Below are 24514 nucleotides of genomic sequence, written 5' to 3' on the forward strand. Positions count from 1 at the left end.
AAACCTGCTATTCATTCCTTCTCTCAGGATTCTCTTTGTTTGTTTGTTTTTGAATTACTCATAAAATTATGAAACAGTTCCAGAAAGATTAAAGAGGTGGGGATGGCCCTACTTTTAACTGATAAACCTTTGAAACTGAGCCCATCTTGGGAGAAAACAAAAAAAGCATGACACAGCTCTCCTATTAATAATCAACTTGAAATATAATATTTAATGTTCTCAAGAAAATAACAGAAAGCCTATTGGCATCCAGTTAAATGCAATTTATTTATAGTGTGGTTTTCAGCGGTGGTGGAAATATGCTGTGTCAAGAAAGCCCCTGTGATAATGTCTTCAAACCACATTAAGTTCTTCTTTCATTTAAGTTTAAACTCATTAAAACTGGTTTCATATACCACGCACCTTTAAATGTCAACAACTTCAAACTGCCCTTGAATTGGAGATTTAGCCCCCACGTATAGGCTTAATCATCTCATGTTTTTATCATTCTTTCAACTGCATTTATTAACACATTGTTTACTCTGTTCCGCATTTCTTTGTCTGTTGTTTGTGTTTTTGTGACTCATTTTTGTTCTCAGGCCTTTCCTGACAAAGACATTAATCTCACTGATTAAAAAAAACATAGGATCAACGTAGGGATTTTGAAAGTACTCTAAAGGTTAATAAGTAAGAAATAACTTGTAAAAGCAAAGTATTCCCTCCGATAAAAATGTTTGTGTATAACAAAGTATATATATGTGGCAAAAAACAACAACAAAGAGACAGGTTCTCAACTCACACCATAGCTGCCAGCAAGACCAGAGGGAAAACAGCTGGTTTACTTGGGAGGGCTGGTCGTAACTGGATTTACTGCTTTTTTTACACAATTAGCCAGAATTTACTGGTTAAGCACAAAAAACATAGTATTCAGCTAAATTTTATTATATAGGAGCAGTTCACAACAACAATCATCTGAAGGTTTTGCTGGAGTAATTTTCCACAACATTTACCTTTTGTTTGTTCAGTTCTAGCAAAAAAAAAGCCCAAACCGACAAGAATTTAACCGCCACCGTGTCACCATGTGAATGTATTTTCATATGATTGCAATTATGTGGGTCAAACCTTAGAGGGATTTCCCTACTTGGGAGTGACCTTCACAGGCTGTAATGAGAAAAGAAGACATGCCCTCTTTGGGTGACGATACATTTAAACAGGCAGAGTGGTAAAAAGAAAGACCCTTGGGGTGTTTAAATGCTAAACAGGCAAAAACAACCCTCCACGCTCCTCATCTTTTGATCTGCCACCTTTTTAAATGGAAAACAGGTCCAATTAATTCAGCATAATATAACCTAAGTCTGCCACCCAAAGACAGATTTAAAGGTTGCTGCTGTAACAGTCAAGTAGCCCCCAGTCAATTCACCATGACAGTTTTTCAGTTTTCTTTATTTATTCGTTCATTTTAAAAGATACAAAGGCCAAACACAAGGTCCTCTTAGAAACACAAGACTGGAATAATAAATTTTTTTTTTTTTTAAAAGCTTCAAAACCAGCCAAAATTCAGAGGTCAACAGTCAGTAACTCATAATACATAAAACACATCAATATCATCAGTTTCTTTTTGATCAATCAGAAAAAAAAGCCAGAACAGGGGAACAAGATATCTATAACTTCAATGCTGATGACTATCTAGAAAAAATGTCACCAGTAAAGTGGAAACTTAAACTGAGCAACTATTAACCAATAAAACGCATGCAGACGTGGATAAGAGGGCTGCCTGCTGCCTGGAATCATCTGCGCCGATAATAAATACTGTACAGTGTTTGACACCGACATCTATCCGCGACCTCTCAGTGGCACTGCTGTCCCCTCATGCATTTTTTAGGGATCCTGAATTAATATTTATTGTCATCAAAACTAACACAGTATAATATTGCACAAGCCCATAATTCATAATTCATGGGGTGGAAAGGTTTAGAATACTGTGACAGGGTGGCAGAAAGCTGATGATATGGAGGCTTGTGTCATGTCCAGTGGAAGCGTTAAAATCAGCTTTAATTTGGTATCTTATCAGCAGGGCTGCAGCTTTGAACTGGAGGCATAATGCTGGACCCAAAGTAAATGATCTGCTGCAAACATTAGCGTCTACCAATCCAGGCAGATCCCAGTACAAACGTACTGCGTATATGAATGTTAAACCCAAACCCCTTCCCCCCTACACACGCACACACACCACTTTCAAAACTCAGTTTAATCCAACAGACACTGAACTGCAAACTTGATTTCTCTGCTGCTTACCTATACACATAACAGCAAAATCTATGTTTGTTCTTCAATGCACAGCACAGTTTTTTTTTTGGTTTTTAATACTTTCAAAACACGAACATAAAAGTGCCATAAAAAAGTGAAACTGTGTGAATATTTGGAGCAGATCTACCTTGACCTGAGACGACATCCGTTTAGTTTTAGGCTTGCATCTGGTAATACATATATTTACAGATTTAATACTGTTATTTCAGTAAAACATAAGTTGAGTAGGGGGTCCAGATCTGAGACTTTTATAACCAGAACACAAATGTGACTTTATAAAAGTAAAATATATATGCTATAGCTAATAACACATGAAAGACTGCAATAACTGTAAAAAAACAAAAAACATTTTCTGAGTGATCTTAAATGTTTTGAAAAATTTTATCCCCTCTAATGACTGCAGCATGTGTTTGAATGATTTGCAAATAAAGAAAAAAGTGTTGTTTTTGTCTTTCATATATTAATTACCTCTTAATTATCTTAAACCTGCTGTCTTTTGTTTAAAATATCTGATCCCGGGTGTCTCCTCAGGTATTTTAGATCACAAGCGAAGTGACTCTATAGGTTTGTAATGATGGAGACTTAAACACATTTGATTCCTCTTTCTGTTCTGTGTGTCAGCACCAGTGCACCATATACTAGATTTTTATAAATACAACAACAACCTGAGGATGTGCTGGCAAAAAAATATGTGTGGATTGCATCTTTATTTGAAGCATCCAGGTCAAGAATTTACTGTTGTACAAAAAAGGAACACTATTCTGTTAGTGGCTGCTATACTAAAGCTTGGAACTAGATATTAAATAGACATTAAACATCTTAAAGCAGCCCTGAAAAGGAACAAAAGGTAACAAACCAAGAATTTAACTCTTTAAACCACTGGTGAGAAAGACTAGTACTACTCTAAGACTGACCTTGAGATTTCCAGTCTCACATTTTTTTTTTTTGCCAAGCAAAATAAAATATTACAAGCTTTTAGTTTGTTGTGAGTAAATTTGGTCGTTTTTTCAAATAAAAATACATTAAAAAAATCTGGTTATTTGCCAATATGTTAATCATATATTAATTATTAGATATTATGTTCAGATTAAGTTTTGTCCATAACCCTCAGTGTAACTTCAAAAGATAATATATATTCTGTGTTTCTTCAGGGGAGCTCAAGGGTTCATTTAAAGGATATGTGCAAGCTGTTTTAATGGAGCGTATATACATCACCAGCTGTGGGTCTCGGAGGTTCCATGTTCCACAAAGAACAGATTTAAGATCAGAGTCCAGGTAGCACCAACTGGTACAGCAGCAGTCGTGTTACCCCTGACCTCAAACACGGGGATTAGGGACACAATAATTTTATTTATATTTTGCCAATAGATTGGATCATATCTGTCCATAGATCTGCTTCCTGAAAAGATCCCAGATTTGGTTCAGGTGGAAAAGATGAATGATCAGTTCAGGAAATAAAAACAGGGGGCACACGTGGACTTCTGGTAACACTGGTTAGGGGCAACAACTCCCACCTCCGGCCAGCCAGGGTTTAGGTCATGGTGTGCTACTCTGGTGTTTGCTGCCCTCTAGGCCTGAGAGCAAGGCAGTGCAGGTGTGGCTCAACAGGGAGAAAGAAAGGAGGGAATTAAGAGGGAAGGGAGGAAAGCAAAGAGAGGGGAAGGAGGTAGAGAAGAGGAGGTAGGGGGGGGGCAACGCTACTCGTCACAGCCCAGAAGCTCCATTCGCAGGGTGATGTGGTCATGCCACTCCCACGGCAGGATGCGGACATATCGGGCGTAGAACGGCGGCTCAAAGATGTTCTTTTTGTGAACGTTGTTGTCGCTGTTGCCTGGGAAAATCTGAAGAGAAGAAAGTGATTAATTAACACAACAGTTTCACATGTTGTTGCAACAGTAAAACCGCCTTAATTTACTGTGTAAAGTTATTAAGATCCATTAAGATATTTTAGTTGCAAAAGTAAAAAGGAACATGGGATCTAAAACCATTGTCAACATAAAACACAAAATTCAAAATGAGATCATAAAGTCATAAATGTTTTATTGATTAAATCAGAGCCACGCCTCAGTGTGACCTAATCTGGCCGTATACTGCCTGCATCTGCAGATCAATTGATTTTTTGGATGTAATGGAAATGAATACACACAGAAGACTAATCAGTCCCAGTGACAGCATAACTGGCTCCAGATGCAGACAAGTACATCAAATACAGATTTCGTTGTTATTCAGGTTTTTGCTTTATTTAATTATTTACCGATTACAAAAAACACACGGTTAAAGTAAGAGCTGTTTGGGTACCATGACTGGAAGGTACACAAGATTGGGCAGATGGTTTTAATGTTGTGGCCAGTCTAGGTGTGTTAAGTTTTACTCAGTAATTAGAAGAACATTTAAATTCATTTTGTTCCCCTGTGCTGTTGGACCGACCTTGTCTGTCTTTGTGGTCTCGTCCTTAACTATGGTCCACAACTGTCCATCATCACTGTGGGCGACTTTGAAGGCTGTGACAAACTGGACAGAGCCAAAGTCTTTGGCTCCCTGTGTGATGATTCCTGTGATCCTCTTGGTAGACTGAAGGTCAACCTGAGGTCATAGACAAAAGAAAAGAACCTTTACATGAGTAGAATGCATTAAATAAAAACCAGTGTGCAACTCTGGCCAGTCTTCTCCCACCTGTATCCACTCAGATCGGTTGTTGGTAGCAGCAGTCCAGGCGTTGGTCTTGCCCTGTTTGTCCAGCCGGGCGTAGTGAGGGTGCCAGGTGAAGGCCTCAATGCCCCAGGTGCGGAAGGTGCTGGAGGCTGTAATCTGGCGATCAGACACCAATCTGGACTTCATGCCCATTGGCTCTGAACAACCTGAAGCGTTTGAATACACTGTGGAGGTGAGACCAGGCAGAGAAGAAGAGACAAAGGAAAGAGAGAAAAGAGGAATGGAAAGAAAGAGAAAGAAAGAAAGAAAGAAAGAAAGAAAGAAAGAAAGCATGATAGACAGAGGACGGAGAGGAAGCAGCCCAAGGCCAGCCAGTGATGCAAAGCGACAGACAAATGAGCAAGGACAAAATGTGGGTGTTTCTCAACTCTTTGTTGCGGCTGGTTGGAATCATTTATATTTCATAATGTATTGACCTAACCCTTAGACCAACTACATTTCTTCTACAAGACAGTCTTGCTATTTAGCTGCCATTTTAGGCTAACAACATTGGGCTTTTGTCTAAATGAATGTTTTAATTTCATGGGGACATAAAATCATATACTTGGAGTGCCTGGCTCAGCTCACCAGAGCACTGCCATGTTTGTTCACACCAAGGATAAAGCAAGCTAAAAAAAACCCACTACATACACTTGCCTTCATCTTCATTATGAATACTATTAGTTATGCCCACCAACCCGCAGTTTAAAATTACATGAGCTTCAACTCTGAGCATGCAACAAGATGAATGGCTTATTAGTTTTTTGGTTTTGCTGGGCCCAAAGATTTCTACTTTTCTTTGTTCTATAACGTCTCTGCTCTTACCCAATCACACCTGAGGCTGACAAACACCCACTGGATGAGGAGAACATTAGGTTTTACAGTGACTGGAGGTCCACAGTATTCTTACTTTATGTAATTTTACATGTGCAGAATAAAGACCTTTAAAAAAAAGAAAAATGCGTGGAGCTCAGTGTAATATTTAAAGGCTGTAACAGACTTTTAATGAGTGATGGGTTAGTGGAACAGCTGAGCATGCATGTTAAATGAACAGGGGTCAAAGCTGCATGAAAAATATTTAGCACAAGCACCTGAATATTAAAACAGCATCTTTACAGTTGAGCTGATTCACTCAACAGCGTTGAAGCAAGTCAGTGAATGTAAAACAAACAGTGCTAGATTAGGTAATGAGCATTTTGCATTAAAGTGAATGTGAAAGTATTAGTATGTTGTAAAGTGATTAAACCAAAAACACATGCTGGTCGGGATCTCGTGTTACACAACTGTGGAATCATGCAGAAACTGAAGTTCAGTGGAAGAAGAACACACACTGATAAGAGACAACAAAGAGAAACAGATGTCTGACAGTGCAACGAGGCCAGCAAGACTGAAGGAACTACATGATAATGATAAAAGGAAAAGAAAGATGAATATGCTTCTACTGAAATACAGAAGACTTCAAAGAACCACATGTTACATCAGCCTCCTGGGGTGACAACATTGGGACGATGAATATGATGAGTCTTTTACCAATTAGCATCCAATATGTTGCGGTATATATAATCATATGGTTTTAATAAATTCTTTAGGGAACATCTTAGACTCAGACAGCACACAGCTGCGTTCAGAGCTGGCAAAGAGTATTACCCTGCGCATGACATCGTTTGATCATAATTAACCGCTCAATGCAAAACTGAAATAATTAGTGACAAAACATAGGAGATAAATGCCAGCAGAAAAAAGGCTGTTGGATTTCCCTTCCTGAAAACTTCCTCCCACATTAAGCCTGCATGTTAAAAAGCTTCTTTCAGTCACTAACAAACCTCAATAAACTGAGAACCTAACATGTGTGCGCGGCATGTGTACAGCGGATGTTTTCTTTGTGAATTTACCGTTGAGTTCACAGCCCACCAGCTCCATGCGCAGAGTGCAAGCCTTACGACACACAACGGGAATGATGCGGATGTACTGGGCAATGATCGGGGGGTCAAAAATGTTAGTCTTGGTGCCGTCATTGTCCATGTTCCCCACAAAAATCTAGGAGAGAGGTGGGAGCAAGCAAACTGTGTCAACTGCACCATCAGGTGAGTGTTAGCAACCATTGTTAGTAGCTTTGTGACCTATCTTGAATAAACTTCTGCTTTCAAGCTGATGCAGTCAAAAGTGTGGCATTATAGTAACCGTAGAGTATTACCAGATTTATCTGTGTGATGTGTGATGTGTGATATATTATTTATTTGTAAAGGAAAGTCTTTTATCACTGTGGAATCTGTCTTGTTTGGAACAGTTACTGCAATTCTAACATAAAGCAATGGAAACCAGACTTTTCAACTAGAATACTGTGTGCTTTATTCTTCTGTTGCCTTACATAGTCTTTTCTCTGTCCATCTGTTCTGTACATGGTGTATGTCCTGCCGTCCAGGCTGGAGGCCACCTTGAAGGCCTTGATAAACTCAGCTGTGCCCATGCGACTGGCGCCCTGTGTCACAATTCCTGTGAAGCGCATCTTTCTTTGCATGTTGATCTGGAAATGTAGAAATGGATGATGGTAAGATGAGTCTCCCTTCCCTTTAAATCAAATAGTTTTCAAAATCTCAAAAACATAAGAGGTAAAATGAAGCAGTCCAAACAAAAAGCTCTGCATACTGTGAGAATATGTTAAAAGTTTATGATTGAAATGCATTTGTTCTAAATCTCGATGATTCCAGACCCTAATTTCTCACCAGCCTTTATTTATTATTGTCAGTCTACATGGTCAGTTTTCTAACTGCCTGCGTTACACTCATAATCTACTGTATAACTATTCTCACTTGTATCCATGGGTTCTTGTCATGTGCAGCAGCACTCCAGGCATTAACCAGTCCCTTGTTGTGGAGGCGGGCAAGCTCAGAGCCCCAGCGCTGCAGGCCCAGTAGGCTGTAGCGGACTGATGAGGCTGAGATCTGTGACTCGGCAATGCCCCCTCCCTCCATGCCGAGAAGAGAAATACAGCCTGAAGAAAGAGCCTGGAGTTAGGTTAAAGTTTATTTCCATTTCATTTCTGTTTCTGAGATATGGAGCTGAATAAACATTATGTCACAATGCAGTCTTCACGTTCTTCACGTGGTGCGAAGCCTATGAGATAGTTTTACTTTTACTACGCCTCACTCCCCAGTATCATACCAGTCTTGGGGTCTGATATGTCAGCAGTGCTGCTGCCCTGCGTGGCTACCTGCTGATTCAACTCCTTCACAACCCCAGCATCCACCTGTACTAGTAATCAACCTAATTTATATAGGTGACATGTCTGTGTTGGTAATGTAATTGGCAGCTAGAGGCTCTATAGAAGATTTTCTGCTGTTGCTTTTTAATTCTTCACTTATAACCAAAATTGTGTTTTCTTTGACAACAAAACTGAAATTAGTTTATTATTTATTTATTAAGTCCAAGTGAATGTCTGTATCAAATCAGTACCAACAACACATTTCTCAAGTATCATATTCAGAAGAATTGGCTCAAGGGATGAAGAACTCCCCCCAAAATTCTGCATCTGACGGTCACCAATGGAGAGGCATGTAAAAAGTCAGTATCTGGTCTCACACACGTGATGTGTATGCATAACTTTTACTAGCCTGAACCATAAAATCATTAGGGATGCAGAGCACTGAATCAGCCTAATTGAACAAAGCATTGATTTCGCATTTTGAACAGACCATCTTTATGTTGAGCATTGATCATCATAAAACCCCAGCAGCTTGGCCACCATCCCCTATCCTCTTTAGTGTCGTGCACTTCCTTTAATCACAGTGCTTCTGTTACATTAGCAATATTAAAGCTAAGAAGATATGGAGTTTTTTTATTGCCATCTAAAAAATGTCTTTGTTTTTTAGCTATTTATCCCTCAAAGCATTTTGTCATACCAAGTGCTTGTCTGACACTTACGAAGTTGGCAGTGTTTTCCTACATAAGGGGAAGGGCAGTGGCATTTGAAATCTCCATCCAGGTCTCTGCAGGTACCGCCATTCTCACATGGCTGTCCAGCGCAGTCATTTACATCTACAGGGAGATAAATCACAGTCAGTGTTGTTACAGGACAGGTCAACTATAGGTAAGTTTAAAAGCAGATTATGGTTAGAAGTGTGAGTGAGCTGCATATCATGCTTGAGAAACAGAGTTCAATATTCAATCATCTGATTTACAGTAAGGTCACCTCATGCTGTGCCAGCAGAACTGGAGCTGTAGAGAGGTTAGTGAGACGAGCTTAGTCCTAGGTCAGAAAATGCAAACTTGACAGATATATTTGACATCAAAGAGACTACTGCACATGAGATCGTGTGTTTTAGGTGTAGATTATAAAACAAATCTCCCAGAAGTAAATGTGTCATTATAGGAAATCTCTGACTCCATTTCTGGATGCTCAAAGTAGAATAGATGATCTTCTGGAGAATCATTTCAGTGCCTTGAATGTGTTCATTTTGCTGTAATTCTTTGCATCACCTCTTGATGGTACCCTTACAAACATTATGTGTCCCACTTAAAAACTGTAACACAGAGAGGGGGACAAATCAGCAGAATGAAAATGGGACTAAACTCCTTTTCATCTCACCCACCACAACTGTCAGTGTGACTAAACCGGCACTGAAGGCACTCTATATTGACCACATTCAGGACCAAGGCACAAATGATGCTGGTTGTACAGATGACTGCACACAAAAAGCAGAATTTCAGACCAAATCTCTAAAGCTTTAATCCTGAGTGCTTGTTATTACGCAGGGAAATGCACGCAAACAACTCAGCACATTGATGTAATGTTTCTAACCAACAAACACGCACACACAGCAGCATCTTCCTGCCCACATGCTCTCTCTATAAATAGCTCTGTGTCCAAACATTCATTTTCAAACGTCACAGGAGGAATATATAGTCATTTTGAAATGTGCATCCGCAAACTCTGGATAATGAGGTCCACAGCTGTGACACTTCTAGCTCGGGGAGCTCATCACATAAAACTGACTATTTTAGCAGCTGAATATTTTAAACGCATGTTGCAAACAGCCTCTTAGATCACTTTGTTGTTGTGAAAAAAAAATGTTAGCAGCTACCTCTGTCTATATCCAGGCATGCTGGTATTTCCTGTATCAGAGCACTTTTACATTTTACTATAACAATTTATTACAGCATAATTGTTTTTATTATTATTATTGTTTTATTTTTTTTACATGCACTGGATCGTTACAACATTCGAAACTACAGAAACAGAAAAAAGGAAAATAAAATAAAATGTGTAGGATGAATGTAGCACATGGTGTATGAATACTTGCACTTTGCTAATTCATGGGTAGAAACAGTCAAAAGTTAAAGGTCAATCTTCCATTTTTATTTACTTTAAAACTTATTTAAAATCAGACAGCTGTTTTCTGGGGCGAGAGGATTTGTGGGGACAAACTGAGTTCTTGTCACAAATAAGTGAGATGATCTGTGAGGTTTCAAAGAAAACAAACCAGACAACATTAGTAAGACAAACTCTTGTCAAGTTCTGAGGAGCGTCAGCTGGTGGCCCTCCTCCTGTAAGAGGATTGAGGACCAGGAGGACCACACAGCCTTGTCAGATCCAGGCGCTAATCCATTTATCCATCTATCTGATAAAAGGGGGAGGAAAGAAGAGAGGGAGAAAACAGGCAAGGGAAATGTTGCAAAATGTATGACCTGCACGACTAAAAGAAAAACAATACTGACTGTTCTGTGTGTAGTAGCATCCCAGTATCAGCTAACTGTTTGTACATATAGATTTTAGTGGGACGAGTGCGTGGTAGCTAAACAGGCCAGCTCTCTATGGCTGGGATCCAACAAACCCTATCACGTTTAAGGGAAACGGCACACTAGCACAATATTTAGAGTGTCAATATCTGTCTCAGCAGGAAGCGAAAACCAATAGAGATCTCACGTGGCTTGTTTGAAATCTGACCCTGATCGAAGCACAGCCAAGGTCCGCTGGCAGCGCTTTGTGGTGATCACCAAAGCTGTCTGCATCCTGGATCTGTGCTGCAGCAGAGTGGGATGAGGTGCCAGCTTGCATCTGACAGTCCAAACCTGCTTTGGAGTTACTCTTTTAAAAGTGTCGTGTTCTCCATACCTCACAGTGTGAGACTAGACCTTACAAGGTTCTCAAAGTGAGCTCTGAAACTAAACGATTGATGTGATTTTACAACAAAACAGAAACCCTTCTCCACAAAGACAAAGAGTAGCAACACACCAAGGACGTTACTTAAGAACCTTCTGAAACTTATTTATATGAAACTGCTAAACTCAGTATAAATGCTAGCAACGTTCGACCTTATGATTTTTATGAAATTTAGCACAACTATTAAACAGGAACAAAGTCATTTATTCAAACTAAAGCCAACATGAAGTGACAAGATTACATATTTTAATCACTTCTCATACTGTTGCCATGGTACAGTAACCAAGAGCTGCTCTTAACCCCAGTGGCATTATTAAATTTTAAAAAAAGGCTGAAATGTGTTATTTTCTGTGTGCTGTGAACTGAACAGACTGTTATAGCACAGCCTATAACAGTCTGTCCCACCATAACACCAAAGCTTCTATAGTGAAACATTTTACTATCTATATTACTGCATCTCCACACTCTTGTATGATGTATTCATTATTCATGACTTCATGTCCTTGTGGCTTAAAAGAAAAAAGAAAAGAGAAGGGGAAGTTTGACGGATTTCAAGGTTCCCTGCAAAACCCTTCTAAAGTTAGAAGTAATCTAAAGTTAAACACCACATTATATTTACATATTTACACAAATGTGGTTGGTGTACTTTCTTGAGGATCTTGGGCAAAGCCACTCGACTCACTACAATTTCAAATAAAAACACAGCAGGCTCCTCTAATCTATCACAACTTCATGGGTGAATGCCATAAGTCTAGTTTTTTTTAAAGCCAACTCGCTTAATAAAATTTTAAGTATTACTCAAATATGTATACTTATTTAGTGGACGGAGAATGTTTTACTTTTGACAAATTCCTTTTACTTTAAAAATAACTTAATGTCAAGAACTAATATAAAAAAATACATAATTTTACTTCACTTCATCCATCCAAGCTGTAATGTCTTTATTTTCATGGAAGCAACCTCTATGGTTAATTGTGACTACCCACCTTTACTAGTCTGTTTGTTTTTTACCTGTGAGGCTTCAGCCTCTTATCAAAACACCTGACAGCTGTGTCGTGATTCTTAAGAGCATGTAGTGATTCCACATAAGCTGCTTTGAGTTCCTATTAGGTCAACAGGGTTTCTTAAATGCAGACTGTAGAGAACCAAAAAATATATGCCAGGCACAACAGAGTTCATGACGGCACAAACACACATGAAACACACACCCTGTATTCCACAGGGGGCATGTGTCCCAGACTGTCCGCACCACCACATCCTGAGAGGAGTTGAAAACTCTCCCAAAACAAATGAGAGATCAGAACACTCATAGACACACCCTTTTCTGGCCTCCGCACTGATTTCCAAGAAGTCGGAATAACTGTTCGGAAATGTGGGATTTAAAGACTGTAAGAAGAAAAAGACTCTTTCCCGTACTGTTTGCATTAATCTGCTTCGGTCTGAAGTGAAAAGCATTCAACATCCTTCTCTCTCTCTCTGCATCTCTATAACCCCCCACCCCCTCCCCGCCACCACACACACACACACACACACACACACACACACACACACACACACACACACACACACACACACACACACACACAAATTCTGTACAACCCATAAAGGCTTTTAGGCCAATTTGATAGGACAATCAGAACTGCTGCAGTCAGACCTGAGTAGTGAGTGTGACATTGTAAGGAGGGCAGACTTAATTCACTGTTCCGCCTCCATGTTCGCTTTTTCACCCGGCAACAGAAGCAGCGCTGACGTTGCTAGCACTCAGCATGGACCGCCACTTTCTGTTGGCTAGACTGGCACGAGGGATAAACCATGTGTGCGTGTGTGTGTAAGTGTATGCTAAACAGTCTGTACATGAGATCATGAGCTGCGTGCGGCTGTTCATGTGGGATGTGCAGCCCACACGTGATTAAGCTGTTTTCCAGTAGATTTCTTGTTCCTTTGATGTGTTTCTCAAAATAATTTTAGGCTGCGAATCTTGAAGTGGAGTTGAATGGTGCCATTTTGTACCCCCCATTCCCTGATCAGCCAATCTTCCACTTCTTTTCTGTTTCTATTTATAGTATTTTTTTTCCATGCAGTAGTTTGTGTGCGAACATCATCTCCTACATCTGGCTTCCAGTTTGCTGACACCTGCTTGTCAGGCTTTGAGCTTGACTGCTTTCTGATTAGCACCATCACTCCAATCACAGACTCCCATGCATTACCAATCCTATACAGCCTCACATTTCTGAATATTTTATTTTTCTGAAGTTCTGGCCTCATATTTCTGTCTGAATGTGCAAGTGTGAAGTGAATGTGAGAATGTTGGCTAAATGTTTAACTACACTACATCCCTGGGTTCACCACAGTCACCGGTTTTCTTCTTCCAGACTCCTTTTGCTTCACACAAACCATAGGAGCTGGCTGCCATGGTAGTTACTCCTTGCCCACACACACAGACATATTTTAGAGCACTTAAACTGTCAAACAAGTCATCAGAAGCTGTAAAATGAGAGGGACCTTTATGACCCAGCAGTCCTCAGGGGGGCTCTCAAACAGACATGGTCAAATAAATTCCACTCCTCATTATCCCTGAGGCATCATCTAATTAGTGTAAATGCCTGCCCCATGGAGGGCTCATACTCTGGCAGCTTAGCTAACATTAACTGCCAAATGACTTGTGAATGTATAGATTTTGATGAGCTGTGATTTGTGGTTTTTGAGGGGAAAAGAAAACAGAAACAGATTCCTTGGCTATGGTTTCTTAAATGAAAAAAAGAATGTCTTGAACTTAAATACACTCTGGGGACTGTAAATTAAAATAGATGAGAACTTGGAAGCAACCTAATTGACTCAGCGGGAATGATGCACAGCTTCACTGATATCTGAGCAAATGTTTTAGTATAACAAGACCCATCCCATCAGGGTGGCTGAACTGATTAAAAGTTGGTGGATCTAATGCTAAAATGATATCACTGCTGTTTTTGTGGTTGGCCTTGATTCATAAAGGACTATTTGTGCTGAGTTAGAGATAATGCTGAACTCAGCGGTTCCTTGTCTATAAGTGTATCTGTGAATGTAGCCAAATTCCTCAGCCTCCACATGCAGCCAGAGCGAACAGAGAGAAGTTGGATCCAAGAAGGAAAAGAGATAAAAGTGCAGCAAACACTCCTGTTTTCACTGTTACCTTTCTTTGAATTTAAATCTGCACCTTGGACACCTAGGACAGAAAAGCACACAGGTTCACACAAAAATACACTTTGAAGGTCTGACTTGCAAATGAGCTCTTTGAGCACATGTGGTAACTGTCACTCTGCTGCCTTCTCCTGCAAACAGTAACCATCTCTCTGTGTGTGCAGGGGTGGAGGCAGCTGCAGGAGCGCAGCACGTTCCCATCCTTGTTTCGACTCTTTCAGGCTGACCCTGTTTAAAGCAACCTGGTCTGAGTGACGTCTGAAAAAGGATGACAACTGTCGGTCTGGTGGCCAGTACTCACAGCAGCTGTCTCCATGTTAGCGTATCACATTACACTGATCAATGTGGACGTCATTACACGTGCCAGTTAATGGCATGGCAAAGTATGTACTGCTGGTAAAAAACAAACAAACACACACACACACAATAGTAGCACAGTGGCAACACTGAGACTTAGGTCTGCTTATTACAATTTTCTCCACAAGTAAGCATCAGTAGAAGTCAAAAAAACTCTTCCAACATCCATTTTTTTTCAATTTTCATTCATAGTTGGCCTTCATTAAGTAGAGTTATTACACTACAGCAGCTCTACAAGGCCCACAAAAAGCCTGCCAGTATTTTATATTTGCAACCTACAACAGTCAAGAGGGAGCACAAACTTACTGTTCTGGCAGTGAACTCCATCAAAGCCTGGCTGGCATTTGCAGACATACTCGCTGAAGACATCACCTCGGCGGGAGTGGCCCGTCACCTCACAGATGGCATCATTCTTACATGGATTGGGGTTGCAAGGTCCTTTGGGTATTGAAAAAAGAGCCAAGTTTAACAGAGTTTAAGCAGTGTTCTATGTAATTTTTTAATGAAAGGGGTTTAACCTTGATTTAACAAAATTAAACTTGGGCTTCTGAAGTGGGGTATGCCAGAAAATGTTTAAGGAAAAACTAAGCAGTAAACTGTGAATCAGTCATCCTGCAGAGGCATAACATACCAGACTCAGTCTCATTGCAGGTTTCTCCAGAGAAGCCATCAGGACAGATGCAGATGAATGGAGACCCTGCCCCGGTCACACAGGTCCCACCATTAGTGCACACGTTCACCTCACAGAAATCACCTGCATATAGAGTGGAACGGTGGCAAGTTGAGTACTACATTTAAAATAAACTACTCTGCACAAGAACTGATAAAAAAGTACGTTCTTCTAGTGGGGAAATTGAATTTGATTTTTTTTAATGAAGCCAGCGGTGGTTTATTTGCTTCATTTCACATTTATAAATGCTTGACAGTTTACTTTTTCCCCTCAGCAAACATCTGATATCTCCAGGAGAATATTTCAGGACAGAAAATATGCTCACATACAGTAGGCAGGTTTAGCATTGGCTTTATGCGTCTTTACAATGAAGAAGCTATCCCTTTTTCACAAAGGAGTAGCTCCATATGTTAACATATTTTTAATAACAGATGCCTTCCTGACACAACCCCAATTGGATTTTTTGGTCTCGTCTTCCTTACAACAGGGATCCTTCACTGTTAGGTGTATGTGCAAACCACCACACTATGGAGCCACTATACATGTTTTTACTAATATTAAATTTTTGCTCATTTTTTAGCATTACAACTATAGTCTGAAGCCATTCAGTAAGAGTGTAACAACAATTAAACAACTAAAATGATGTTGTTCTGTTATCATATTTCCATTCTATTCCCATATTGTGTTTCTGAAGAGTAAACACCATGCTGCAGGCTGGAAGTGAGGGTTTTAAAAAGCTGAGTAAGCCATCACTACACTGTAAACACCACACAAACACTGGATGCTTCTACCAGAGTGTAACTGCTGCCAAGCCTGGACCTGACAATCTGGCTGCTCTCTGGGCATGAGGGAAATCATGTCAGTTAGTGTTCGGCGGAGGGGGAAAAAAGAAACAGAGGGTTTGTTGTGGTGTTTTAAGAGCATCATGACTGAATCAGGTCTGATTTACTCGCAGAGTTTTAGTCCAACAAAAAAGGGACGCCTCTAATTCAAACTATATGTTACGTCTATTTGAGAATTACACCAGTGAAAAAAGTACAGTGAATTAACAATGAGCAAATGGGTATTTTACTTCCTGCATGCTCTATCAAAGCGCTTTTTCCTCCTCCTAAAGCAAACTTAGCGAGAAAGCATCTCACACAGCCATCAGCCCTTTATAGGGTTTAAATAACAAACCACATGTAATGACAATTTTCTGCAAATTGATACATAGTATTTTGGAAATCAACTTTAAAAATGACAACTCTATATAGCTATTTTGACACTTCGAATAATACAGAGGAAGTCAATGATTTAGCGTCTTATAACACCCAAGAAGACAGAGATGCCTTTTTAAGCAAACACTTTATCATCATTTAGATAATTGTTAAGGAAACTGAGGTTGGACCCCTTGAGACAAACTAGTGGTTTAATCACCACAGAGTCTGCCATACAGGCTAAGAAAGGAGTTCTGACCCTGTGTTTTGGTGGAGGGAATAAATATTTTTCCCCGCCTTCTAATATAAAGTTAAAGAACTGCATTTTAGCTATGCTGAGGGTATAATTATCATAGGCCACAGGGCCATAGCTAAAAATGGTATTTTGGAGAGACTAAATTTAATGCGCAAGGCCGCATGCTTCTAATGTGATCACACACATCCTTAGTTGTTCTTAAAAACAAAAACAAAACACAGAGTAACTTATTCAGTGCAAACTCTAGCCAACGTCGGAAGCACTACTCTTCAACGTGCACAAATGAATATTGTGTAGTCTGAGTATTGCGTAGTCACTTATGACAATATGGACCTCATTTGTTATTACCAGCAAACAGCACTGAGGGAATTGCAAGAATCAGATCCATTTTACAAACATCCTGTTTGACTGTTTATCCATGAAGTGCCCAGCCCACGAATATCCCGGGTTATCTGTGCTGCATCCAGTGTCACGGCCCTTGAGTGCTTTCACATCTCGTGGGATTCTTAGGAAACAGGCCTGCCTGGCAGCACTAACAAATCCTTATCAAACAAAGTTGCTGCCTGTTTATCTTTGGGAAGGAACACATCCTCCCTTCCTCTGGAAACCCAACAGATAAAAATGAATAACAAAATATGTTTACAAAAAATCAAATAAAGTTTGCAACAATCGGCATTTTATCTGTCTGTTTGTGGTATGATTTGACTTATTCAGCTGAAAATCTGCCTGGGTGTATTGAGGAAATGAAATTAATGACGCATCAAGTTAATGTGGTCCGCAAAGAGGCAGTGACCCAACCTGAAAAAAATCCCTACAATGACACCGTTGTCAGTAAAAGTCACTTTACTGATGAGTGAAATGAATGAAACTTTTGTTGTTCACACCTATTCATTTTAAGTATAATGAAATTGAAGAGTCACAAAGCAAACAAGTCATGGCTCTGAACTTAACCAGTTATATAACATATTGTTATATGCTGTGCAAATGCAACCACATGAACCCCAAGCTCTGTTATACTCTTCCAAGATACTTAAATCTTAAAAATATGTTTAAGTAAATGTTTTCTGTACTACAAGAGTACAGATATAGATGCATAATATTTGCTACAGTTATTAATGCAGTGAAAAAACAAAAAAGTACACCACTTCTACAAGTACCCAACATGGTGCCCCACTAAATCTAAACCACAGTGACAGATCAGGAAGGTATGTGGAGTGATGTTTGGCTGGAAAACCCAATTCCACAGGGCATTGTTTCTCTCACTTTTTATGAGTCACTGTCTGTGCCTTTCCCATGATGCCCCAGCCCTAGATTGAGGTCCAAACAGGGAGTTGGCTTTGGTATGAGCGTCTGTGATAAGTGTTGTGTTTACTTCGGGGGGGGGGGGGGGGACCAACAGATATTTCCCACATCACAGAAGGAGGAACCTTTACAGTTAACCAGCAATCTCAGTCAATCCTCTGTACCCTCTGATCACTATACAATTCAGATGGATAGACTGGAAAGAAGATGAGCACTTAACAAGGATGAGTAGGCTCCACAACAAGGGACTTTTTGGACTTACTGCATTTAATGTGCACCTTGAATGAGGAAGAAGACAGAGGAGTCATTTGAGGACATTAGGAATGTGGTGGACAAACTGAGGACACTTAATGAGTCCTCAGTTTGTCCACCACATTCCTAATGTCCTCAAATGACTCCTCTGTCTTCTTGAGGTAACATAAAACTCTGGCCTCCGCACTGATGTCCGATCCATTTGTATTCCAAACTTAATCATTTGTGGGGACTGCACAGAGCATGCCATTTGCTGTGCACAAAATACACATAGCCAAGGGCAAAAAGTTTCTTTCATCCAAATTACCCCTGAGTTATCAAAGGAGACTTGGAGAAAAAAAAAAAACAGTGGTGCACAAAACATAATACACTTAGACAGGTTAAAAAGACATTAAGGAATTACCTTATTAAATGTATTCAAAACAGGAGCTATCTGCAGCCATATGGAAATAACTTGACTGTGGTCTGAGGGGTGATTAGTCTCATAAGCTGTATGTTAAGTGCAAAGAATGAGCGAGACCTGTCAGAGGTCAGGGGTTTGGAAGTCAATAATCTCAAAGGTAATGTCTCCATACTGTTGATATGCATGGTGAGAACAGAAAAACAGAACAGAAAAAAGAAGCGGACATGAGAAGTTGTTTTAGTGCAGGACAGAATGCAGCAAGGCACTGATACCAGTGTGTTACTGACGATATAACAACCTCATTTCTGGACCCAGGCATCTCCTCGACTGTGTGAGGCTCACAGCATTTCAACATGATGCTGTCAATGTTTCACTGTGGATATCATGCTAATACCAAACCATGCAGCAACATATTAACATGAGATCATGTCATGGATCTCAGGCGTTCTCTGTGGGGTTTTTTGTTTTGTTTTTTGTGTTCTTGCCATATGCCATAAGCACTCGTCCACTGTGGACCCTCAACATGTAGTTCTATTGAGAACCCTCCAAATGTTACTAGTATTTCGTTTTCTGCCTTTGTTTACATGCAAAGTTATATAAGTGCTGTACTTTCAAAAAACAAAAACAAAAAAAAACTTAACCTTTACATCAAAAACAGGCTCACCTTCAAATATCATACAAATCTACAAAAAACAGATTTAAATACAATCATCTTTACACGTTAACTAACTGGTTCATTTACCGTTAACGTCTCATGCCACTAAACCTAGCAAGCCTTGGTTTAGTTTACTATAACACCTAGGAGAACAGCTACGCTGATTGTTCTAATGGAGCTAAAAGAATTCAGACCATTTTTTAAACTTTCAATGGTGTCTCAGTGCTCATTTTCTATTGGGAATTGGAGGACCATTTGGACTCAGAAATGGCTAATGGTGTTGGTCTTAACAACTGGACTGAAAAGGTCCTGGGGTTTGAAAACAGCAAACATGCTGTACGCTGCTCTGACGTCCACACACTGGCATGCCAGGTCATACAGGCTGGCAGGCGAGTGTGGGAACTCAGTGTACCAGAAGGAGAAAAGCTTACATCATGTCCAAACACACACACACACACACACACACACACACACACACACACACACACACACACACACACACACACACACACACACACACACACACACACACGTCCAACCCTTGTTAAAACAGTTAAGGATGTGCTGAACTATAATAAAAATTCCTGTAGTACTGAGTGCTCAAGGAGCAAGCAGGGGAAACCTAAACACACAGGAAGTGGATGTGTTATGGCTGCCCAAAGAAGGTCCTGTGATAACCCAAGCCTTTTCAATATTAAGAATCAGCGGGACTCCAGCTGCAGGTGAGGTTTCTGTAATCTGCATTTGCTATTCTAGAGCACAGCCATCTGCTACTGCTCCCAAGAAAACAACAACGAAGGCCAGCCGCTAAAAATACACACTCAAACACACAGGCACACACGAGTCATGCACCATCAACAAAACAACACGCTCGTCTGTAGCTGACTACAGCTGAAATAGAGATAATAACTCCATAGTAACAACAGTCTTAACTGGATTACTCATTGGAGATGTAACCTTTGTGGCAATACCGTCAATAATTTGGCGTTCTTTTCTCCGACCATATGAATACAAAAAGTTTGTATAAACAACTCCTGATCTTGGATGCAAATCCCATCAATTTTCTACTTGGCTCCAGTGCTGAATGCACAAAAGACAGCGTGTAAAATATTCAGCATGGCAGATTGGAAAGTGGGGCGACAGACACTAATAACGTGTCCCGAATTAGATGATATTCCATATTGTTATGAAACATTGATTAAGGAAGCTATTCAAAATTCATATGGAATTTAAAAAGAAAGAAAGAAAGAAAGAAAGAAAGAAAGAAAGAAAGAAAGAAAGAAAGAAAGAAAGAAAGAAAGAAAGAAAGAAAGAAAGAAAGAAAGAAAGAAAGAAAGAGCCTGTCCTGTCCCCAAGGGAGATGAATAAACTCCAAAAGCAAAAAAAAAAAAAAAAAAAAGGACATAGAATATATAAAATCTGACAGATGTTGTCCTCCAAAGCTCTGTGTTGGACCAATGCACAGCCATGCCAGTCCCCCAAGACAAAGGATGTGTATAAAACACGGATGTAGATTGTGAAAAGTGAACCAAACTGAACTGTCTTAAATCTGTACTTTTTCATGGCCATCAAGGGAGAAACTGATGAGTTTTCATAAATATTCCCAGTCCTATAGAAGTCTATGGGAAACACTTTCCTGGTGAGTTTATATTAAAAAGCAAAAAAAAAAAAGAAAAAAGAAAATAGTCCATCTATCCATCCAGTAAATTTAGTTATGCTCATTCTAAAAGCCAAAAAGTTTATCCAGGGTATGCTCACTGGGTAGCAACTTTTCAATCACAAGTTGTTAGCCAATAACAACAACAACAACTAACTACTAAGTAAGTAGAACCTTTTTAGCAGAGTCAGACCAAAATATATGAAAAGGTAATAAATCCAATGTGCACTGTTATGAAAAGCTGTTTCTTTTATATTACTATTATTATTTCAACACAACCATGCAGAAAAAGTGAGAATGGGCTGGAAAAAGATACTTGGGTAAAAGTAGTAATGATGCAATCAGAAAGTGTGTAAAGAAGTCCAGAAGGTCAATATACAATAAAAGATATTCCATGGGTTATATGTTCTTTAATACAAAATAAGATGTTAATTAATATTAATAGCAGAAAAATATTGAAAAAAAAAAAAAAAAAAAAAAAATAATTATATATATATATATATATATATATATATATATATATATATATATATATATATATATACATAAATAAAAACAATCCTAACTAAATTATTCCGGAAAATCTCTTCGTGATTTTTTTTCTGCAACTTCGAAGAAGGAACATCATCACTTTAACAGGAAATTAAACTCCTTGTTGAGATCAGATATCTCACATTTAGTAAGACCAATATCTACCTGATCTATTAGCAATTATCTCAGACTCACAAGAAAATTTGTAAAAGGAAATTATTCATACACACCTGCCAACATGCACAAGTTATACACATACACACACAGTGTCCTGACTATATTTAGCCCTGGTTCCGTCAGCTATCCTAAGTGGTCTTGTCATGAGAAAAAGATTGCCTCAGCTCTGACAGAACTCAATTTACCACTTGTCTTCCATCAGCAGCTAATGAAGAAGACAACCAAAGCACAACCTGCTGAAATGAACCTAATCAGGTCAAACGCAGAGTGGGAAAAATCCACTCAGCTCTTATTATGGCCTCTAAACATTTTGCATGACACAGCAGCAACAAGTCCCCCCCCCTTCATTGCTGTCTGTAGCAGAGATTTGAGCAAGCGCTGGTGTGGGTGGAAGTTCGCTGGCACGCTAGGATCTGGAAAATTGACTTCACATTGTGGTTGGGTTAACTACACCTTTTCTCCGCAGCTGTCCTGTCTGTCAGTCTTGAGGACTAAGAGAACACGGAGATGTGCACTTCACTTCATTCATTTCGGTTTTAGCAACAGACGTAGAAATGTTCATGAAACATTTGTGCAATACTGCACCTGGGATAAGTAAGAGGAGTTGCTTATTATCCATTAATTTCACTATCCTTCAAGTCAGAAAAAATATGGTTCTCTTAACTACCAAACAGAACATATCTTCAATTATGTCTTGCTTTTTCCACAGCATGTGTTTCCACACAATTGATGAGCGAAAGCACTAAATCTACAAAACAATACAATAAAACTCACTAAGAAGCACTTAAGCACAATGTGTAGTTCGGATGTTATATTATAAGCAAAGCATAATTCATAAAGTATCTATTATAGGATTCATGTTGGCTCGTCACCAAACACAAGCACCATAGACACAGCCAAGGCACACTCTGTTTCTTCTGGCTCAAAACAGCTATTTGAGGGGAGACTTACACATAACAGCTAGTTCAGTCCACCTTCAGTAAAGCGAATGAGTCTTTGCTACTTTGACAGGAAACAAAAGTGTAATTTCCTGATATTTCTAACTATCTTACAAAGAAAAGCATGGTTTATGCATTAGTAAACTGCAATTTAAAAAGTACAATGCTGGTGATTTACCTCTGGCTCTGAACAAAATCTCTGGTGGGTGTCAAAAGGCAGGAAAAACTCTTGACACAGAAGCATTAGGCAGATAGTGAAACCATGACAAGTACAACAGTCATGCTATACTGTGAAAAAAGTAGCCACTTCTACGCTTCTATTTTCAAATCAATCTAACTCTGTTCTTTATTAGTTTATTTTTATGCTTTCCAACATATTTTCAAATACATCTGTAAAGAAGAAGAAACTGCTTTGACCTGCTCTGATACTGAGTTTCAATCCCTCAGGAGGACTAAGCCAGTGGCTCACTGACAGCTGAATAGACTATAAATCAAAATGTTTAATCTGGAAAGCAATGTACTATTACACAACAGTAATCCAAGTTATGAATTTCCCTTTTTTTTCAATATGCAAATGGTGGAAAATGATCCTTTTTTTTTCTTCCTTTTTTCACATTTGGAAAATACACCATCATACCAAGGAAAACACATGTGACTCCTTTTCCATTTGTGTGTGAGCAGAAATGGAGGCAGTGGAAGTCAGGCCATTTCAGCTTTTGTCCATCGGCCTAAATGTATTTGATGCGTGGAAAAGCAAACAAAGACAAGCGCCAATGGCATAAGGTTAACACTGGATAAGTATAATAGCCACCGTAAGTGTGTGATGCTTCTCTTTTTAATAAAAAAAAAAAGGGGGGGGGGGGGGGGGGGGGGTTGTCAATGCGCACATGAATGCCTCCAAGCGTTGACTCTGTAAACCATACAAAACCTGGAACACATTTAGATCTCATCAGCTACAGACGCTTAGTTGTTTTTATGTGATTATCCTTACAACTGCAATCCTCCCGTTTCACAACCAGCCAGTGTCCCACTCACCACATTCCCACACGTCCTGTCCACTTATTCAAGGATTGCTTGAACTTGCACCTACAAATGCCCACAGCTCCATTATTCTGGCGATGAAGTGAAGGCACCACTTGTGCCGGGGTGTGATTAGCGCGCGCACACACGCACAAAAAGGGGGGAGATAGGGGAAAAAAACTGAGGTGTCAACAACTAATTTATACTGTGTAAAATCAGAAGTGACGAGAGGGGAAGCAAGCAACCAACTCAACTGAAACAGTCACGGTACTGGACACTGTGGGCTGCGGTCTGAGCAGTAAGGACTGTTGACAGTAAAGACTGGTAGTAATAGAACAAATGTTAAAACAGAGAGAGGTAACTTACCGTTTACCCCAAACACCAGACAAGCTGTAAAAAGTTGCAGCCAAAGGAAAAACCGCGTCTGTTCCTTCATACTTCTTGTTTTTGTCAGCCGTTAAATAGCTGTAGTTTGTTAGTTTGATGGACAACTGTACGGTTAGAGTGCAACGACAGTCTGGACGTTGTTGCTACGGCGGCTCGAGCTTGTTGTTCGGCTCTTACTCCCAGAGAGCAGGCGTGGAGAAGGAGCACGTGTACCTTGACTCTCGGCCAATCGCAGCCTGGCATTTAATTGTGACCCCGCCCCCCGTTTAAAAAAAGTCACTAAGAAAAGTAAATTGATCTGCTATGGAAACAAAAGAAGCTATTATAGCTAATGGGCTGCACTATATCTAAATTTGATTTCATTCAATTTTTCAATACCCAAACCTTGAGGAGAAAATC

General features: G+C 39.6%; 1 protein-coding gene across 4 annotated transcripts; it reads right to left on the reverse strand.

The window, feature by feature from the left end:
- Positions 1-1401: 1401 nt before the first annotated feature.
- On the reverse strand, positions 1402-24296 carry mfge8b (milk fat globule EGF and factor V/VIII domain containing b). Of its 4 annotated transcripts, none has more exons than XM_004564530.4 (11): positions 24095-24296; positions 15303-15425; positions 14978-15109; positions 14307-14339; positions 8899-9012; positions 7788-7969; positions 7346-7501; positions 6870-7014; positions 4960-5162; positions 4714-4869; positions 1402-4127 (listed from the first exon to the last, which is right to left on the reverse strand). In XM_004564530.4, the coding sequence occupies exons 1-11, from the start codon at positions 24162-24164 to the stop codon at positions 3984-3986; spliced, it is 1458 nt and encodes a 485-aa protein (XP_004564587.1). In that variant the 5' UTR covers positions 24165-24296; the 3' UTR covers positions 1402-3983. The 4 variants fall into 4 exon arrangements, with proteins under 4 accessions (XP_004564587.1, XP_004564588.1, XP_004564589.1 ...); XM_004564531.4 differs by having other exon boundaries at positions 4960-5144; positions 24095-24295; XM_004564532.4 differs by lacking the exon at positions 14307-14339 and having other exon boundaries at positions 24095-24295.
- Positions 24297-24514: the final 218 nt, after the last annotated feature.

Source organism: Maylandia zebra, linkage group LG7, assembly GCF_041146795.1.
Source record: "Maylandia zebra isolate NMK-2024a linkage group LG7, Mzebra_GT3a, whole genome shotgun sequence".
NCBI lineage: Eukaryota > Metazoa > Chordata > Actinopteri > Cichliformes > Cichlidae > Maylandia > Maylandia zebra.